Source organism: Ostrea edulis, chromosome 4 (genome assembly GCF_947568905.1).
Source record: "Ostrea edulis chromosome 4, xbOstEdul1.1, whole genome shotgun sequence".
Classification (NCBI taxonomy): Eukaryota; Metazoa; Mollusca; class Bivalvia; order Ostreida; family Ostreidae; genus Ostrea; species Ostrea edulis.
The window spans coordinates 93,270,617-93,286,095 of record NC_079167.1 but is presented as its reverse complement, the minus strand read 5'-3'; the positions used below and the strand labels follow the sequence as shown (position 1 = coordinate 93,286,095).

The following is a 15,479-nucleotide window of genomic DNA, read 5'->3' as shown; positions in this document are numbered from 1 at the left end:
TACTTCACATATAGGCCTGGCTTGTGGTGTTGCTATGTACTTCATATAGGCCTTGCTTGTGGTGTTGCTATGTACTTCACATTTAGGCCTGGCTTGTGGTGTTGCTATGTATTTCACATATAGGCCTGGCTTGTGGTGTTGCTATGTATTTCACATATAGGCCTTGCTTGTGGCATTGCTATATACTTCATATAGGCCTTGCTTGTGGTGTTGCTATGTACTTCATATTTAGGCCTAGCTTGTGGTGTTGCTATGTACTTCACATTTAGTCCTGGCTTGTGGTGTTGCTATGTACTTCACATATAGGCCTGGCTTGTGACATCACTATGTACTTCACATTTAGGCCTGGCTTGTGGTGTTGCTATGTATTTCACATATAGGCCTGGCTTGTGACATCACTATGTACTTCACATTTAGGCCTGGCTTGTGGTGTTGCTATGTACTTCACAAGTTCACATATAGATCTAGCTTGTGGCATCACTATGTATGAGTGAAAAATCTTAAATTGGATGTAAAACAACAAACATATGAATATAAAAACCTCTTTTTTACATTTGGCATACTCTAGGTGGATACTCGCCCATTGTGTTATTTAGTCCCATCGTTGTTATTAAAGCAAGCAGTTTTATTGTGGGATTTATGAAGTGTGCTTTTGTAAAGCATTGTAATTCATGCCCTAGCTCATGTATTTTAAAAAAATAAAATAAAATTTATTTCTTTAATAAATTAAACATCGTTGAACACCACTGCCAATTAAGAATTAGAGATTATAACATGAAGTGGTTAATTTGCTTTTTGATTCCAGTCTTCAAATTTTCTGGATCAAAAATCATAAAGATAAGAAGAAAAAAAGTTGAAAAAAAATTAACCTCTTTGGTTGAGTGATACTTTAAAAAGTTATGAAATGATGTCATTCCTTTAGTGAATTGTTAATCAGCTAACAGGTGTGTTTACTTGCTACATTAGTTTTCATAGTTTTCAATAGCAACACAGCTACACAGTTCTTGGCACACTGATTTTACTACGGATAACTCCGTTTACCTGATCAAGATATAGGGCTCACTGTGGATGTGACCGGTCGACATGGGATGCTTACTCCTCCTAGGCACCTGATCCAACCTCTGGTGTGTCCAGGGCCTGGTCCATACATGCATATGCCCAACTCTCTATTTTGTATTGCTTATATGAGTTATGAGAATGATCACTGTTTGTTATCTTCACCTTTCACAGTTGAACAATATGGCCATTTACATGTATGTATACAAGGTCTTTTTTTTATTTTTTTTTTTATATATAAAAGTTGATAATTTTCCAGATAACAATCAAGGAATTATAAATGATTTGAACATCTTTCATTTCATGCAGGCATAAAAGTTAAGCAGTTTTGTTCAACCAATAATCCTGTAGTGCATATTCATGTGGCCATTTAATGTTTTATAGAATAGAGGTAGTGGATTTTCTCTGGATCCTAAACATCCTAACGTTGTGGCTCCGAACAAACGACCGTACCACACCATTATCCCGGGGATGGTTACGGATGCTGAGAGCAGTAAGTATTGTTTGGAATCTAACTTAAACATGCGTAGTTACAACATCCATTTCACATGACATGTATTGTAACTTGAACAGGTATTTTCAGTAAAGTCTGTCAAAGAACTTTAATGTTATTATTTCCACTGATACCACATGATTGATTCCATCCATTTTGTGGTTAATTAATGTCTTTTCAGCTACAACTAACATATGATATCTAGATTATCCTTAATGGTGTTGTATTTATAAGGCTGGATTTTTAGGTCACCTGAGTTACTCAGGTGAATTATTGCTATTGGTCAGCATCTGTTGTCGTTTCTCATTACTTGTGTGTTATCTGCAATTAAACATTTTTAACTTCATAATAACTACCTTTCCAATTCTTTTCAAAGTTGATATGAAGCATCTTTAAGACAAAGGGAACATGAATTGTAAACTAGAACTCCTGCACCCACAGGTCCTTTGGGATGGGTTATTCAATACTGCTAAAAATTGACTAATTTTCAAAAATCTTCTTTTCTACAACCACACATACTAAGAAAAACATGTAGAGCAGGAAGGCCTTCATTAAGATTTTAAATTTCATGATCCTCGTGGTGGAGGTTCTGACTCCAGGGTGGGGTCAAACTTGGTATTTATAGTGTTCATGTGTAAAACATTTTTAAAATAAGATCTTCTTTAATGCTGCTGGTGCTAAATTGAAACTATAAATGGATAATTTATAAAGAGCAGGTAGTCCATTACCAAAATTGTAAATTTGTTGACTTTAGGGTTAGGGTTTTGGTTCCAGTCATAGTGAATTAAACCAAAATTATCATAGTGATTATTGGCGTCAATGGAAACACTTAATTCCTCTTTTAATTTTGCAGAAACTGTATAAAAACTAAATACATATTTAGGAAAAGCAGGAAGGAAGTTACAGAGTACAGACTGTACTGAAATTGTGAATTTCACCACCCCAGGGTTCTGACTCTAGGGCAGGTCCAAAATAGTCATATAGTGTTGATATAACATATATTATGTAAAGTCTTTCATTAGTATGGGCACTTTCTGAGGCACTTGTGTTTAAGAACATATCTTGTTATATACTGCTGCTGAATATTAGAATTTAAAAGCTTATGATAGATTATAGATTTCGTAGCCCTTGAGGCTTGTGCTACCTTTTAGGCACATACCAAGGCCCATGGCCTCTTGTTTCTCGTGATGTTTTGTGGGTTTTTTTGTGACAGAATTTTTTGTGTTGCAGTTTGCTTCTTCTCTCTTCTTGCAAGCACACAGTGTCAAAATGAGTTTATGGCATATAAATTTAGGGCTATAATGCTGTTATTTCAAACTTGCTGGCATTATATATTGTTTCCTTGTAGAGTGTGTAGGTGTACTGAGAGCCATGACATTGCTAAATTTGCTAATAGAGACCAATGCAAAACAAGAAAATATTTTTCATATTCATGTACACGATATTAAAAAGTGTTAATGAGCAAAATAATTAATACATAACATAATGGGGATTGTTTGTGCTCCATACTACGCCTGTCCATAATATTCAGTAATAAATAGGGTATCATTTAAGTTCGTAATCAAAGGACTAATTAACAAATAAACCATTCTTTGAGCAAAAGATGGCTTTGATCGTGTTCTTCCAACACTTTCTCTAGTATATGAGAGTATTGATATCTCTGGTGGCTTTATCAAACATGAAATTGAAGATTAAGATTTCACTCTGATAAAGTAGAACTTGAGAAGCAAAATTATTACTTTTCAAAATATACCTAGCACCAACACCATGGGGAACACAAGTTTGATGATCATCCTAACCTCATGCAGCCAGTAAGTTCTGATTTTCTCTGAGCTACAAGGTGCTGACAGACAGACAGATACACTGTGCCATTCCTTAATATCACATGTCAAGGAAAATGTGTTTTTTACTAAACCAATATGTCGTAGACAATTGTATATAATTTAAAAACAGCCATAATTAGTTTATGATATTCAATGCAATCCGGGGGATGTCTGAAACTCATTTCTGAAGCGAGTTAGATAAGTGATGAGGGAAGTTTCAGACATCCCCTGGATTGCATTAAATATCATAAACTAATTATGGCTGTTTTTAAATTATATACAATTGTCTACTCATATTGTTTAGTTAAGAACACATTTTCCTTGACATGTGATATTAAGGAATGGCACAGTGTATCTGTCTGTCTGTCAGCACCTTGTAGCTCAGAGAAAATCAGAACTTACAGGCTCAAACTCATTTCTGAAGCGAGTTAGATAAGTGATATACAGACCATTCACATTCTCTTTGATGAAATAAACAATTTGCAAGACACTAACAACAAATTGACATGGGAAATTCTATATATCTAAATAAAATGCCTACACATTTTGAAGAACTATTGCAGTCGGTTAATGTCCGTCAGCTGTCGTGCGTTAACAATTGAACACTTTTAACTCCATCTTGATAACTACCATTCCAATTCTTTTCAAATTTGGTATGAAACATCATTGGGACATATGTTGTAAATTTCAGGACTCCTGCACCTATTGGGCCTTAGGGGTGGAGCAAAACTGCCAAAACTTGACCAATTTTCAAAAATCTTCTGCATATTTAGTGATGTAGATCAGGAAGACCTCTACCAAAATTGTAAATTTCATTATCCCTGGGGTAGGGGTTCTGAACATGGGGTGGGGCCAGACGGCCAATTTAAACTTACTATTTAGTGTATATGTGTAAAACATTTAAATAACATCTTCTTTGGTGCTATTGATACTAGATTGAAACTAAATGAATATTTAGAAGGAGCAGGTAGTCCTTTAACAAAATTGTAAATTTGAAGATCCCCGGGTAAGGGTTCTGACTCCAGGGTGGAGCCAAACTTAGTATATAGTATTTATATGCAAGTTTGCTGATACTATATAAAATCTAAATGCATACTTAGGAATAGCAGAAAAGGATGTACAAAAATGTAATTGGCATTAATTAAATATCGAGGGTAAACCCTATAACATTTGACCATTTATGAAAATCAGTGGCATGATTTGTGGGTTTGATTTAATTATTGAATATTTTGACAGTGAAAAATTCTACCTAAGAATAAAAAGATATAGGCTTACATGTATTTATCAATATTCTGAATCAGTTTTACATGTTAATCACTAAATCTTGATTTTGAAAAAGGCGTAAACAAGGAAGCACAACCAAATCCAATGAATGTAATTTACGAACATCGAGTGTATAGTGGTATTGCTAAATGAAACGCTCCCTCTGTGTCTGTATAATTAAGGTGGCTCATGATGTATTGTGACCCTTGTTGATTGTTTGGTTTTTTATGTCCCGTCGACAAATTTTCACTCATATTGAGACGTCACCAGCTGTAGGTAAAGACCTTTGCTTAGCACTCAGGGCTGTAGCAGTGAGGGTTCTTTATCATGCCAACGCCTTCTGCGACACGGGACCCCCGTATTTTAGGTCACATCCGAAAGACTCGTGATTCTCACTTCTAAATGCCGAGCGTTTGGCGAAGGAGCAATCACTACCTATGTTAACGTCTTAGGTTTGACTTGACCATGGCACGAGCGGGGCTCAAACTCACGATATCCCGGTTACGAAGCGAACGCTCTACCACTGAGCTACCGCGATCCTTGTTGGTATACTGTGTCAGTCATAACTGGGGTGGAATTACTCTTTCATTTATCATTGTACCTGTAGGAATTATATATTTTATGTCGATGAGACGTTTTTCCGAAACCTGGTTGCAAATGTTCACCTAAATTCCGTTGTAAACGGAATATTAACAAACTCCTCCCTCTATACAGTGTATTTCTTGATCCTTTTTAAGATGACCTTCTGGTGAGCTTCGGTGTAATGGGAGGCTTTATGCAGCCGCAGGGGCAGGTGCAGACATTAATGAACATGGTGGAGTTTGGAATGGATCCACAGAGAGCTCTGGATGCTCCCAGAGTGTGTGTGGGAGGACCTTATGGGTAATTATGAAAAGGAGATAGTAAATAGGAACCAGGCATACTGGCTCACCAGTACAGTTGTATCATTAATTAGATGTTTCTGATGCATAGATTAGATAATTACCATAATGATAATGATAACCTTTTTGTACCGAATATCGCAAATATTATACACTAGCTTACTATGTGGCCCTGTGTTTACCATAATTATGGATGGCACATTGCTCATATATTCATCGAAAATTAAGACAGAAGTGTCATAAAATCTAAGATACAAAACAAAAATGCATCAACAACACAGAATATTAGTATGAATATATTTGACAGCATATCCAATTTAACATAAGAGTTACAAAATAAAATTAAAATAGTTGCGAAGAGCTGTCGTGTGTTAGAGGATTTCTGTAAGAATCCAGTTAATTCATTCTGGAATAGCGCAGCAGATGTTGTATAAAAGATCTTTTAAAAGCTTCTTTCTTGATCTCCGTCTAAACAATGATTCTTTTGGACCTTAGTCTAACCTCCGTGCTGTTACCGGTAGTTTCATTTACACATTAAAGATATTCAAATAATCTGGAGTTAAGGAGGCACTCTACATCATCATAATGGCCGACTTCCTTTTAAATATAAATACATGTATAAGCAATATTTGTCTATTCATTACAAAAATTCTCGCCTAGCTGAGTAGCTCAGTAGGTTAGCACGTCGACTGCTGAACTGTAGATCGAAATATTCTTAGGATTATAAACATCTCTACTATAAGGTTGAGGATTATAAACATCTCTACTATAAGGTTGATAGTTGTTCAAGTCAAAATTAGGATATAGGCTTCTAGGGAATGAAACTCAGGTGACCTATTACAATTGGTTGTCGTGCGTTAACAATTGAACTTTTTAAATATCTTGATAACTAATATCCCAATTCTTTTCAAATTTGGCATGTGGTATCTTTAGGACAAGAGGGACATAAACTGTAAATTTCAGAACTCCTGCACCCCTAGGGCCTTAGGGGTGGGGCAAAAACTGACCAATGTACAAAGATCTTTTCTCTACAACTGCAAATATGCAAGAAAAACTAAATTCATTGTGATGTAGAGCAAGTAGGCCTCTACCACAATTGTAAATTTCATGATCCCCGGAGTAGGGGTTCAGACCCCAGGGTGGGGCCAAACTTAGTATACAGTGTTTTTGTGTAAAACACTTAAATTGCACCTTCTTTAGTGCTACAGATACTAAATTGACTGTAAATGGATATTTAGAAAGGGCAGGTAGTCCTTTACCAAATTTGTAAATTTAATGATCCCAGGGGTAGGGATTTTAGTATCGGGGTGGGGTCAAAATGGTCAGTTATTAAATGTGTGAACATTAGATATTTTTAACTTCTTCATAACTACCATTCCAATTCTTTTCAAATTTTGATATGAAGCATGTTTTGGACAAAGGGGACATAAATTGTAAATTTCAGGACTCCTGCACTCTTCGGGCCTTAGGGATGGGACAAACACTGCCAAAAATTGACCAATTTTTAGAAATATTCTTCTCTACAACTGCACATGTGTTAGAAAAAGTAAATGCATAGCGATGTTGAGCAGGAAGACCGCTACCAAACTTGTAAATTTCACGATCCCCGGGGTTGCATAAATGTAGTATGTTCGGTATTGAAGAGTTTTGGAGTTTCCCTGATGGCGTCCAGTGGGTGTACTCTTTTTTCAAAAATAGAGAAACGATATTTAGCGTACCAAGGGGTTGTGGTTCTTGACACGATGCACCCTTTAACGTCCCATCTGACGGACATAAAAGTTAGGAATGTGTCAACAAGTAGAAGATAGTAAATTTCGTGTATATAAGCAGTTGTATTATAAAAGCATTCAGGTTGTTTCATTCATTAAAAAAGTTTATTTCGTATGGGCGAAATATCACTATATTTTAAAAGGGACCGATCGGGGTTAGCGGAAAGAAAACAATTTATATTGTAGGCCTTAGCTGCATGTTTCTAAAGTTTCCTCTCTGTCATAAATTCCTCATTTTAATCACCGAATACATTGCTAAACGATCAAATGTAATAATGAAGAATTTTCTCAATGATATGCAATTCGTTTTGACAGATTCGACAGTTCAATAATGACAGTTGAGGAAGGGATCTCCTTAGATATTGTTAAAAACCTAAAAAGCCTTGGTCACACTGTGGAGGGTCCATTGACTGGGGAAAATCGAAGTTACTTTGGTAGAGGACAGATAATCACCCGAGGGCCAGTGTTCAGGGGCAAACTGGCGGGAAAGGAAGTCACGCCCACTCTCTGGGCGGGCTCTGATCCCCGTGCTGATGGAGTTGCTATTGGTTACTGCACCTGATGTTATTCGTACTTCCGAATATGTATTGAATAGATAACCAGAAGAAATCTTTTAATGATTAAGATATTATGATATACATGTATATTAAATCTTCACATGACATTCTTAATTGATAGAATAAAAGTGTATGATTTATTTACAATAAAATGCAATAATGGAAAACATTAAATGTATAGATAATTTATAAAATTGCTATCAATATGTGAATTTAATGGCGCCATCATTTTCTCCAAGGCAACGGCATGACTATCTCTATGTGGTAAAAGTACATGTGGATCTGTGGTCTCTCTTCCACTAAAGGTGTTTAGTCCGGTATTATCTTTCTCCTACATTTTTTTTTACATGAATCCTGGAAAGCGAAAATGTTTTAGTTTCGTATTCAAAAGTACATGTATTCCTCCTAAAAACAATGTAGACAACTTTTATTTATATCAAGTTAACTTCATCATACATGTAGCTTGACGTAATATTGTTCTGATGTTTTTGCTGGTGACATTCCTGGTGTATTTTTACGGGGAAAATGTCCACACGTCATCATTCGTATGTGTTGGAAATACGTGATGAACTGATTTTTGTCGCAATATTAGTGTATATTGGATTAGATCTCCTCAGAAAATTGTCATTGTAATAAAAATAAAACATTCCTGGGATATCAAAATGCTTTAGAGTTAGGGTTGCCATTACTTAAAGACAGCCTAAACATGTTTTGTTCATTGTCCAATATACTCTGATCTCAGGCTGGCACCAAAGATGAATATATGATTTTCTTGTGATTCTTTGTTTTTAATAAAGTGAAATTTATAAATCAAACTTCCCGTGTTCAATGTATTCTCTCTGCCATGTATTTCCATGGAAACAAAGTATTACTAATTGATTATTATAATAACTCGGGATATATTCTGTTTGGCATTTCGAGGGTGTCATGTGAACTCTGTTGAGGTATATGTTTAGTGACAACCAATGGCTTGTGGATGATTTTCTTGTTGCTAGTCGGGTGCTGTTAAGAGGCATATGCACATTGTAATCCATTATTAGTAATTTCAACCATATGTAGGAACTTTCAATCCATTGTCTGTATGAGTGATAACTCTTGTCTAGGTAACGCATCTTCGCAAGCCAAGTCTCCGATTCGCTTACTCTCATCTCCCCCTTGGCGGATTTAGTTGCGACTGAACTGCCATCTAACGGATCGAGCGAGTTATCGTTCATGACGAAAACAAACTCGAATCAATGGGATAACGCATTTTAATTTCTGTTACATGTGTATGTTTACAAAATGGAATAGACTGATGAAAACAATAAATTAGGGGTTTTTTTTCAATTTATGTTTGCATACTTGCTGGACGCCTATGTCATCTTTGTGTTTAAGGCGTAAATCACGTATCAAAATTATTCATTCAGATTTCAGCGTTTCTATTTTCGTTTTGATATTGTACTCAATTTTGCTGAGTTTGTTCAGTTTATTCCAGCACATACCGTCCTATATCTTCATTTGGGTGAGGTACATGATTGATTATCTCTAAAAGTTGATCATAAACCCCTAAACGTTATCCGAAAATCGACCGTCTTTGTTTTTTAGACAAAATATCATGGCAAAGGCGACAACACGGGCTAGACATGGGGGCCGCCATTACTCAAAGCAAACTATGTAGAAGAGATGGGGGAATCTAAGAACTCCCAAATCACAGAGCTGGAGAAACGAAATAAAAACTTGACCATAGAGATTTATAAGCTCCAAGATGAAAGAAACCTAATACCAGCTACATCTAGCCATCAAAAGAATCATGATGATTGGTACATTGTAGATCCAAGGGCCAACACAAAACACCCAAGCTAAGAGGTACTACCCAGCACAGAATAATATCAGTGATGATGATACACGTAATTGGTACCGTTTAAGTTTTACGTAAGAGGTGCCCTACACAACAAACTGTTCAACAGAATAAAATGAACAGATGAGAAGCGATGAATCCTAAACGGAACTTAAGAAGAAAACAAGTTCTCCTTATTGGAACCTCAAATGTGAAGTATGTGAATTTCAGATTCGTTGCTGGATCAAATTTACAGTTGAGAAGGCCCTGAAATACATACAGCAAAAGTAGCCTGAAACATTTAAATTTACAGTTGAGGAGGCCCTGAAATACATATAGGAAAAGAAGCCGGAAACAGATTTTGATCCCAAAGTTGTAATGTACCATCTTCTCTGCAACGACGTGAAAAACAACGACAAGGATGTCTTGACCAAACAATTGCAGAACCTTGTAACCTGTACGAAGTCAAAGTTCCCTAACTCGAAAATTCTAATATCACTTGGCCTCCCAAGGAAAGATCTAGATCTCAACCTAAAAGTTAATGTCACCCTACAAAAAATTCTAATATCACTTGGCCTCCCAAGGAAAGATCTAGATCTCAACCTAAAAGTAAATACTCTAAATGTCACCCTACAAAACGCGTTCCGAAGTGATCCGTGTGTTAAACTTTGTGACAACAGCAACCTATTTTACAGAGGCTATGCACAAAGGGGCATCCTGTATGATAAAAAAAACACCTAACAAAGAGAGGAACTCTCATCCTGGCAAACAATCTGAGGGATGAACTCTATCGGATGATATGACTGTCAGAAATGTGAGAAAACACTTGAAACTCGGAAGTTGGAACATTCACCCCCTTAAAAATTTCCTTGTTTGATAAATCAACAGACAGAACCTTTTTTGGAGGAGATCTCTAATTATGACATATTAGGCTTGCAAGAAGCCAAACATGATGACCTTGATATTTATTGTAAAATTATGAATCAATTAGAATATCTCGTAAAACTGAAAATGGTTTTCCTACTTCTGGAGGAATGATTTCATTGATCAACAAGGATGTTAAAAAAGGGGTCACAATTTTGAAAAACTCTAGTAGTGAAATTCAATGGCTAAAACTCTGTAAAACTTACTTTGGTTTTAACAAAGATGTCTATGTTTGTTATGTATATATACCAGCTTCCAATTCCTCGTATGTAGTTAGACATAACCTAGATGTCATGAGCATGTTAAATTCAGATGTTATGAAATATGGCAAGTTAGGAAACTTAATAATATGTGGTGATTTGAATGCAAGAACAGCCAATGAAACAGAAAATGTAAATTTTGACTATTATGTACCTATAGCTAGTGATGATGTGGGTTACGATTTACCCCCAAGATTCAGTCATGATGATGTATGTAATGAGAGGGGAAAAGACCCTATAGATTTGTGTGTTTCTTCAAAGTTTGAATGGCGGAACATTTGGTGATCTATCGGAAAAGTTTAGCTCTTTCCAATACAATGGAAATAGTGTTGTTGATTACTGTTTAGTTTCAAATTCCTTTGCCAATAATGTGTTATACTTCTATGTGATCACATACCAGTTCTTTCTGATCATGCAAAAATTACAATTCATATTGTTCATTTGAAGAAATTGTTGCTCCCAATTTAGACCATTGCACTAATATACCGTTTTCATATGTATGGAACAAAAGCTCTGAAATGGCTTTTTTAAAAGCATTTGATAGCTCAGAGGTTAAAAACAAAATATTACGATTTGATGAATGTGCAAAAAATGTATGTAGTTCTATGGGTTCAACAATAGATACTGATGAACTATTGGGAAACTTTAATAATATATTATATAGTACCTGTAAGTGCTCACTAAAGATTAAATCAAGTAAGAAAACTAAACGTAATAAACCCCCTATTCATAGAATGGTATGACAAGGATCTTGCCCATATGCGCTCAGAACTAATAAGGAAAAGCAAAATGTATTCAAACTTTTCAAGTGACCCAATTATAAGAGGGTCCTTCTTCAGATTCCGTAAGCTATATAATCGATGTTGCAAATAAAAATATAGGAACTTTAGAACAACAATCTACACATAAACAAGTTAGATTCCCTATATGAAAATGACCCAAATGCATACTGGAAACTTTTGATAGATTTGAAAGCAGAACAGCAAACAAATGACCAGTCCATTACGATTTCTAGTGAACAGTGGGTAAATCATTTTTCTACACTACTCAGTATTGATAGCAAATTTAGTACTCGGAATAAATACTTTGAAGATCTCCTTGCTAAGTCGGAGAAATTTTATAAAACATTTATTCTTTAGACTATACAATTAAAGAAAAGGAAGTCATTAATGCAATAAAACATCTTAAAAATAAAACAGCTGGATCGGATGGCATTAAAAATGAAATGTTAAAAACCAGTGTACATTATATTTTACCATATATGCTAAAATTATTTAACATTATCTTGTACTCTGGCAAATACCCAGAGGAATGGAAAACAGGCTTTATTAAACCAATTCATAAGAATGATAGTCCATATGACCCCTCAAATTATAGAGGAATAACAATAACTTCTTGTTTATCCAAAGTATTTAATATACTGAATACCAGGTTACAAAATTATTTGGACTCCAACAATATTATTAATAAGGTTCAAATTGGCTCTCAACCAAAAGCCAGAACTAGTGACCACATGTTTGTACTTAGAACCCTAATTCAAAAATATACAAATAATAAATCCAAACTGTATGTTTGCTTGATTGATTTTTCTAAAGCCTTTGACACTGTTTTACACTCTGCCTTCTTACACAGGTTGCACCAGCTAGACATAATGGGGCCTTTTTATAAGGTCATTAAGAATATGTATACGGCATACTCAATGTCAGTAAAACTTCAAAACGTACTACATCATTTGAATCTAAAGTGGGTGTTAGACAAGGAAATAACTTAAGCCCAAATCTCTTTAAAATAATAATCAATGGTCTACCATCTTTATTTAATGACATTGATGATCCGGTTAAATTAGGTGACATTTCCCTAAATTGTCTATTGTATGCTGATGATTTAGTATTAATTTCTAAATCTGAACGAGGACTTCAGCAGTGTATAAATAAGCTTGAAAGTTATTGTGAAAAATATTGCCCGTCTGTCAATCTCGAGAAGACAAAATTATTATATTTTGCAAAAGTAAAAAATCAGCTGAAATTTTTTTCTATAAAAATCAAATTATTGAACAAGTGTCATCATGTAAATACATGTATCTAGGAATTGTTTTTTCCTCATCAGGCTCATTCACAAATTGTCAGTTTGATCTCCACAAAAGAGCCTTAAAAGCATATTTTAAATTAGTCAAATGTTTTGGAAATATTAAACCTAAAATACATACCCTGATACACTTATATGATCATATTGTAAACCCTGTGCTGCGTTATGGGTGTGAAATCTGGGGAACAATAAATTCTGTAAAACGCCCCAATTATTGTGTGGAAAACTTTAACAAAATGTACTGTGAAAAAATGCACATTAAATTTTTGAAATATATTTGTGGTGTACATAAAAAAAGCCTCAAATCAAGCTATTCTTGGTGAACTTGGTCGATTCCCAATGTATATTGATGTCATAAAAGCTGTTTTAAATATTTGCAAAAAATTTAAAATTCCAAAGTAAATTCCTTTTTAAGAAATGCTGTACTTGAAAACAATGTATTATATGATAATAACAAAAGCAGCTGGATCAGTAGCATTCATTATATTTTGAATACGTTGGATATACAATGCCCTATACATGATAAAAATATTGTTTCAATTGTTACTAATAAGTTATATGAAAGATTTAAATATCAGTGGTGTAATACACTCTCAGACAATGCAGACAAACAATTTGGTAAATTACAAACCTATGCACTATTCAAAACAAGATTCTGTAGAGAAAAATATTTTTCAGTAATTCGTAATCCTCATGTTTTGCAATGATTCACAAATTTCAGAATCAGTTCTCATTCTTTGGCTATTGAAACTGGACGTTACACACAAACACATGTAAATGAGAGAAAATGTACTCTCTGCAAGTCTGATTGTGTAGAAGATGAATTCCATTTTGTATTTGACTGCATAGCATACCAACACTTAAGAAAACCATTCATAGAGTCCATGAACATTTTGTGCAAGAATTTTATAAACCTGTGTAATAGACAAAAATTTATCTGGCTTATGAGCAACGAATGTAACAATATTATTGAAAAATTTGCCAATTACATATATAGCTGTTCATTACTAAGAAAAGTTGATTTATCATGAACTTGTAGATTTTACTCTTCATCTATCTTTTGGATAATCACTCTTTTATGATTTATCTATGGGAACTTTGTATGCTCTCTGGGACCAAAATTGGAAATAAATTACTTACTGTATAAGTGGATTGAAAATCAACTTAGATATTGGAATTTCAATCCAATGTTTTCTATGGCGTTCGTGCTGAAAATGTTCTCACTCGTGCGTTTCGATAAGCTTAACGATCTTTTCAATCAATGTCCTGCGTGGTTGAATTAGATTTTGAAAAGTTGATCTTGCATAAATATTTTGCCTATTACCCGCTCATTGTTTTATCAAAATTGAACTCGCATAATCATGTTTCCCTTGGTAATCTCTTCTAGACTTTTGTGTTGAATACGTTTTACCAAATGTTTAACATTTTAATTCATTAATACAATAAGAATAAAACTATTAGAAGTGGATTGACAACCAATTTAGAAATAGAGTAGGCTCACTGAGGGAAACTCAAACACTCACAATCAAACATAATTCAGTTAGTTAACCGCCGTAAAATGGCTGAAATATTGCCAAAACGGCGTAAAAAATCAATCGATCAATCAACCAATTTAGAAATTGGAATTTCAATCCAAGGGAGTCCGTGCTGAAAACTGTTGTCAAATGTTTTGACTAACAGATGAGCATCACGAATGCTGTATACATGTATATGTATTTCATTTCGTGCCACTTAATGTTCCCCAGCACGTTAAAGAACCCCATTGTTACGGCCCTGGATGCTTATCATAGGTTTATTTGTGGTACTTCATCTACAACTTGTGACATCTCAAAATGAGTGAAAATTCTCGACGGGACGTAAAACTAGCGAACACTCCATTGCAGTTTCTCGCACGCTAGAATTCGCTGTTGTAATATAGCGAATAAAAGCAGTGTCAAAAGTGTTCATAAATATTTTAGTTTGAAGAGAAAATGAAACCATACACTTTTACCATTAGACTAATTTGAATTTTTACTATTTTGGATGAATATTAAACGTAGAATGAAGTATGTCCTATTGTTTCCTCTGGTTAAGTTTAATCTTATTTCCTTCAATACGCACAGACCAGAATTGGTCAATAGTTGGTCAGATTTATTGTACTGATGCATGTTAAGGACAGTCCTATCAGACTGTGGTGATACAATTATGTAGACATTCACAATTCTTTTTGTTGGTTGGTTGTATAGTGTTTAACGTTCCGTTCGAAAATGAGAATCTCACTCATATGGAGATGTCACCATTCAGTGAAATGCTGCAAAATGTAGGCGCTTACGGTCATTTAGCAGCGAAGGATCTTTAATTTACCACACCTGCTGTAACACGGGGCCTCGGTTTTTGCGCTCTCACCCGAAGGACCATCCCATTTAGTTGCCTCTAAAGAAAAGTAAGGGGTACAGAGGACCTAACCCAGATCCCCACGGGAGTAAAATAAATCTAGTAATAAATTAATGTCTTTATGAAAGATGAAAATAACGAACAGTGATCAATCAAAGACGGGACGTATTATAATATGG

The 15,479-nt window shown here is 34.9% G+C and overlaps 1 protein-coding gene across 2 annotated transcripts in view; it reads left to right on the top strand.

Moving 5' to 3' along the window:
* Positions 1–8,657, top strand: part of LOC125668767 (glutathione hydrolase-like YwrD proenzyme) — a 31,400-nt gene extending 22,743 nt beyond the window's left edge. For both annotated transcript variants that reach the window (XM_048903177.2, XM_048903178.2), the window contains exons 9-11: positions 1,441–1,549; positions 5,373–5,517; positions 7,601–8,657. In XM_048903177.2, the coding sequence (XP_048759134.2) occupies positions 1,441–1,549; positions 5,373–5,517; positions 7,601–7,847 (501 nt within the window). In that variant the 3' untranslated portion in view covers positions 7,848–8,657. The remainder of the gene's footprint in view (positions 1–1,440; positions 1,550–5,372; positions 5,518–7,600) is intronic.
* The last annotated feature ends 6,822 nt before the right edge of the window (positions 8,658–15,479 follow it).